Source organism: Belonocnema kinseyi, chromosome 8, assembly GCF_010883055.1.
Source record: "Belonocnema kinseyi isolate 2016_QV_RU_SX_M_011 chromosome 8, B_treatae_v1, whole genome shotgun sequence".
Classification (NCBI taxonomy): Eukaryota; Metazoa; Arthropoda; class Insecta; order Hymenoptera; family Cynipidae; genus Belonocnema; species Belonocnema kinseyi.
Window position 1 is genome coordinate 126186176 of NC_046664.1, and position 6119 is coordinate 126192294.

General features: G+C 41.6%; 1 protein-coding gene across 1 annotated transcript in view; it reads left to right on the forward strand.

Moving 5' to 3' along the window:
- Nucleotides 1-6035, forward strand: part of LOC117178073 — a 95000-nt gene extending 88965 nt beyond the window's left edge. The window contains exon 2 of the mRNA XM_033369300.1: nt 5065-6035. Within this exon, the coding sequence (XP_033225191.1) occupies nt 5204-5620 (417 nt within the window). The 5' untranslated portion in view covers nt 5065-5203 and the 3' untranslated portion in view covers nt 5621-6035. The remainder of the gene's footprint in view (nt 1-5064) is intronic.
- The last annotated feature ends 84 nt before the right edge of the window (nt 6036-6119 follow it).

Here is a 6119-nt window from a genome sequence, read left to right on the forward strand (position 1 = left end):
ATGTGTTGTAACATAGTGGCATGCCACTCGTTCTGATCCTTCCCCCCAGACCTAGTTAGAACATTATAAATAGAATAAAGTCTAAATACTTTCGGCCAGCACTAACTCATAATATATTATTAAGATACGAGAATGAGAGAGAAGGAACTTAGAGTGGAAATGAATGTTGGATAGGTCAGGCATAGGTTTGGAGTTTTCTTCACACAAAGATGTATTATTACTTTAATTTCACTGTAGTTACCTTAAAATGTATATTAATTTAGTTTGGACAACTGGAGAGTAAGTAGAGGATACCTGACGCTTGCCTTGACTCCTATTTATCACGCAATTCCAAAGGAGTTCCTGCAAAATAAATACCCGCTCCAAACACAGTAATCACCGCACTCTACCTCGCCACTGCACACTACACCAAGTGCCGTTGCACCTCTTATCGCGATAGCCACTATTCACGCATGATATGTCCGTCTACAAATTTATTTCCGGCTCGAGTATAATTACACAAATTATATTACGACGTGTGAAACTATACTCAGTCCGGCACATGTCAAAACAAACTGGCGTAGCCATCTTGCCAGGATGCATCGAGCCGGCATACCACCAGGAGGATATCCAGTCCCGTACACGGAAGTAACAACCGGTAACCAATTTTGTTTGGAGAGTACAATTGTGCAGTAATTGAGAGTGAATAAAGAAAGCTGTTGTCTTTTGGAAAAAAGGTAGGCGTCAGTTCCTAACTAAAATCATATCTCCAGTACTTAGTTGTGAGAACTCGGTATGAGCAGCAGAACATTCTTGTGGATTTGTTTTGTGTTGCAATCAACTTGCTTAAATTCTTAGTATTTTGTGAAAGAGGAAGTTGTTCCTCTTACCTCAATTAGAAATAAATTGTAAAATAGCTTACTTTTGTTAAATCCGAGCGTCACGATGCTTTTTTGCCCTCACTAATCCCTCTACCGCTTCTAGCTAGGGACTTCTTAGAAGAGCATAAATGTTTTGTAAATTTTAGTTGTTTAAAATTTTTTTAACGACGCTATTTGAAACGTCTGGCGCCTAACACAGGTAGGTGAAAGATATAATTGTTCACCTTTACTAAGGGACGCCATTTGTCCATTTATTCTCCCTTTTGTCGCTTATTATTGGAAGTAGTGTTACAAAATGGCGCCCAAGGAGCGCCCAGAAAGCATTGTGACAAAATTCGAAAGCGCCTGAACTGAAGCGACCCAAGCGCGTGAACAAAAGCTAGCTGTGGAGCAGTCATGTTGTTACATTTAAAAAATTTTAAGAAATTTTACCACATTTGATTAAAATATGCGATGTTTATTGCTGTGTTCCAAAATATGTTGAAGATTTGTTGATTTTGAGTATTGGTTTTATGCATTATTATGTATTGAAATGTTTATGAAATTTTAATCTGTGTATTTTTCTGTGAAATTTATGTGTTTTTTTAGAACAAAAATTTCGTTTTGGTTAGTACAATTTTATTGGAAATGTACTTAAGGGTTCAATACCTTATCAGGTCCGCGACAATTCGTACGGAAATTGTGAATTGAGGGAGTGATTACAAAATTTCCTTTTCTTCGAACTTAGGATTTGGGAGAAGTTTCACTGAAACTTTCCTTTTGATTTCATAATATTGAGGCTAACGATACGGAATTTCGACAATTATCCGATTTTGAAATGATCTTCATAATTTTATCGTTTTCGGAATTATTAAAAAATAAAATAAAAATTTCGAGAAATGGATAGTTCTACGGTTAAAGTAGATAGGTTATGGGCGGAAACTACCGATACAGTTATTAATTGGGCAAGTTCGTTATCCGAAGGGGAACTTTGCGAAACTTCACGTTATCTGAGCCTATCCACAGATAGGGATGACATGGCTATGAAATGGCGCCTGGTGAGGTTCCAACAGCATTGCCGTCACATGCATCAGTCGTGGGAGGAGACTGGTGAGTGGGACTTGTCCGCAGAGATTGAGAGACTACGGGCTTCGCATTTCGCGAATAAAGAAACCCCCTTAGGTATTCACGATGCCCCGTCGAGGACTTTACATGCACAAAACCCTTTTTCATCCACTGGTTATGATACCCATCTGGTAACGGAGCCTCTCTGCGTACATACTACCAATGTTAGTAGTGTGACATTTGCGACAAATTTAGAGAGTGTCGTCAAATTTTCTCCATGCACATTGCTGACCTCTTTATATACCCCTGCTTGTCGTTCGACCATGGTCTCTTCAGCATTTCAAGACATTGTCCAATCTGCAGGACCAAGGATGTCTGCATACATTCAGGATTCCCGCCTAGCTGGCAATAATGGGGATAATTTGCATTGGATGAATATCTCAGTTGTTTCAGAGCCTCACTTTGAAGTATTAAGAGAGGATATAGATTCGAATGCAAGTTATGTTACCGCTACTCTACGTAGCACTAACCCGTTTTTAGATTCCTTCTTGCCAACTGGTAATCCCTTCCGCCTAGACAATGTTCCGCACGGTTTTCTGGATAGCCCCCCTTTTACACAAATGTATACCCCTAATCCGTTGAGCGGTTTGCCAACGGGCTTGGGAGAAAGTATTAGGGATGATATTCATTCGATCGTGAGGAAGTGGAATATTAATTACAATGGAAAACGCAATAGTAGTGCGGAGGAATTTCTTACACCAATTGAGGAATGTAGAAGGGGTAGTTCCTTATCGGATAGGGATCTTTTTAGAGCATTACCGTTTTTGCTAAAACTACCTGCCCAACATTGGTATTGATTCCATAGGGATAATTGGGATACTTGGCAGCAATTTACCATCGATTTTAGGCGTAGATATGGGGGAGTAAACTTCCAAATGCGGGTCAGGGATGAGGGGCGAAAAAGGACACAAGATCCAAATGAACCTATAGCCGACTACCTGTTAAACTTTCGCCTAATTTTTCAACATTACGATCCTCCGATATCGGAAAGGGAGCAATTGCAGTTGGTAATTAATAATTTGAGTAAATACCGTACTTGATGAGCGACGCCTGTTTATTACAGTCAGCGTAGATGGTCGCTCACTGTATGGACTTTTTGACCCAGGCTCATGCCGTACCTATGTAGGTAAGCGGGCCTTTGAAAAATTTTCAAGATTACTTGCGAAATTAGCAGATCAACCCCGTCCAGGAATCATGTATCCTAACGTAAAGATCGAGGAAACAGCTGGACAAGCCGTTTTACCCCTTGAGTTTTTAGGAATAGGAAAGTCCTTATCGATTCGTTTCGCACCAGCTTTCGATTGTGAAGTTTTGTTTGGTATTGATTTTGTGGAACTTTTCGATTTTGACGTTAGATTTAAGCCTCCTATTTGGAGATTAGGAAACGGCATTTGGCGAACGTGTCAGGGACAGAAATTAGGTCCGGAAGCGAATTCCTCGTCGGAATTATCGAAAATTCGTGCTAAGGATGCTAATGTTTCCTTGCCGAATGAAATTGCGCATGTCTGTGCAGGGATAAAGGAATTAAAGCCTTATGAGGTTAAATACCTTGAAGAATTTCTGAAAAGAAAAATTTCTCCCATGCCAGCCAGGCTGCCTGCTACACACATGGTAAAACACCATATCGACATACAGGGCCATTTCCCCATCAGGCAAACTTATCGCCGTCTTTCTCCCAAGGTGCATTGATTTCAGAAAATTGAATGAGGTGACAAAGAAGGATGCATACCCTATGAGAAACATTAGCTTCATATTAGACAAGCTTTCTTCTGCGCGGTATATTTCAAAGATTGACCTTAGTCAGGCATTTTATCAGATTCCTCTCACCGACGAATGCAAGGAACTCACCGCTTGCCCAGTGCCAGGCAAGGGGCTGTATCACTACAACCGGATGCCATTCGGGATATTGGAGGCTCCAGCTACGTTTCAGCGACTGCTGGATTTCATGATAACACAAGAATTTGAGCCCCATGCATTTGCGTACATAGATGACATAATTGTCGTTAGTGAGACCTTTGATGTATACATTCGTTGGTTAGAGAGAGTCTTAGATGTAAATACTAATTCCGGACTTACGGTTAATCCCGACAAAAGCGAATTCGGTTGTAGTCAGGTGCGGTATCTTGCATATCTTGTGGATAAGACAGGAATGCATCCGGACCCGGAGAAGACCGCATTGATCGCCGCTCCCACGTTATCTAGACTAGATTTTAGTTTGCCGTTCTGTTTACAAACAGAAGCAAGTAGTACAGGTCTGGGTGCTGTCCTCACCCAAACCCAAGATGGCGTGGAACACGTCATAGCTTTTGCTAGTAGATCCATGCAATGAGTGAAGCTCATAATACTACGATGTCTGGTCACTTGGGCGTGGATAAAACTTTCCAGCGCCTTTCACTGCTTTACTACTGGCCTGGCATGTTCAATGACGTTGCCAAGTATGTCCAAGCATGCCAAACTTGTCAGAAGATGAAGGTAGATCAAGCAGGTCCAGTGGGTTTAATGGGTAAAAGGGCTATTGAGCAGCATTGGTCTGTGGTGACAGCGGACATTATAGGTCCGTTCCCGCTAAGCCGATCCGGTCATAATTACATTTTGATTTCCAAGATATTTTCACTAAACGGATCGAGGTTATGCCTCTCCGTGAGGCTAACGCCACAAGTGTTCAAAAGTCGTTCGAGGAATTAGTTGTCTTTAAATGGGGAACTCCTGAAGTTTTGTTCACGGATAATGGCACGGAGTTTGTCAACAAGCTGATTTCTAAGGCTGCATCGGAATAAGGGATTAGGCACTCGACTACCCCACCGTATCATGCTCAAGCTAATCCGGTTGAGAGGGTGACTCGTGTGTTTAAAACCATGATATCCTTTGCAGAAGGAGGATAGTTTGGCGCAGGACTCATACTTTATCGTCGGCTATTGATTATGTTGCAAAAAACTTATCCCCAAAATATACTGGTCCGTTTAGGCTTATAAAAGTGATATCACCAGTAGTTTACGAAATCCAAGACGAGTCCGGTATAATCGAAAAAACTCATATTAAAGATTTAAAACACTACTGGTCAATTAACCCGGAATTCGCTAACCAAAATCCCTTTTCGCAGCCTGAAGATGATTGTCTGACGAGAGAAGATTCCCTGGTTCCGCCCCGGAACAGCAAGGCAGGTGAGAGAATGGAGGGGATACACCGGGAGATCTGTGATCCAGAGGCCGAGACAGGCCAGTCCAAATTACCTTCTTCAAATGCACTGGGAGCCAATGGACCAGTGCGACAGATTCCCGTCTTTCCCCAGCTTGCCGCAAAACCGCCAGTATCTCCCGATCACGGTTCCAGAGAAGGAGGGAACTAAAATGGAGATAAAGCTGGAACCAGGAGTAAGGATTAATCAATGCCCGAGGTGTGCGTCGAGGTGGAGGCAAGGGGAAGGAAGCCCTTTTTCTCAACAAGAACGGAGGTCCCGATCTCTTAGCCACCCAACCCCTACGCCAACACCCCGGATCTTGGCGAATCCTCCCGAACACACAGTGTCCCTCTCTGAGGTTAACATTCCTTCAGAATCAGGTGGACAAACAGGAGACAGAGTAACTCTGGATTCAGACCACCCCTTCATCCAGGCACTGGCGGATGCCATCTTGAAGCGCCTGTTATTTTGCCTCTAGTTAGCTTTAAGCCGTTTTTGTGCGATGTTCATCTAGCTTTAGTTAGTTTTAAGCTATTTTCATCAGACCTTTCGGGTACTAGTTAGTAGACACTGTTCGAATAGTTTAGGATTCACAGTTAGTTGTAATTTATAGATCTTCTTTTCTTTAGTTTTAGCGAAAAGTACCGCTTTAGGTTTGAACATTTCTGTTCTAACGTAGAATTTCTTTGTTGATTGGGACCCTCAAAGGGTTGATGTTTATTTATTTCTTTGATAATCTCACATCCAAAGTAGTGTCACCAGAAGCTTTAAATTGTTCTCGAACTAAAAGTTCGGTATATAAAAGGTTAAAATGGTTTACAAAACCTTTCTCTAATTTTGGTTAAAATAAAATTGGATACAATTAAGGGCCTAGGGGAAAAAGTGATATGTCGGAACACAGCCAAACTTTTCACCAATAAAACAGTTCAATTTTTGAGTTTTCAACTAAGTGTACAAATAAATAATTTAGTATATAA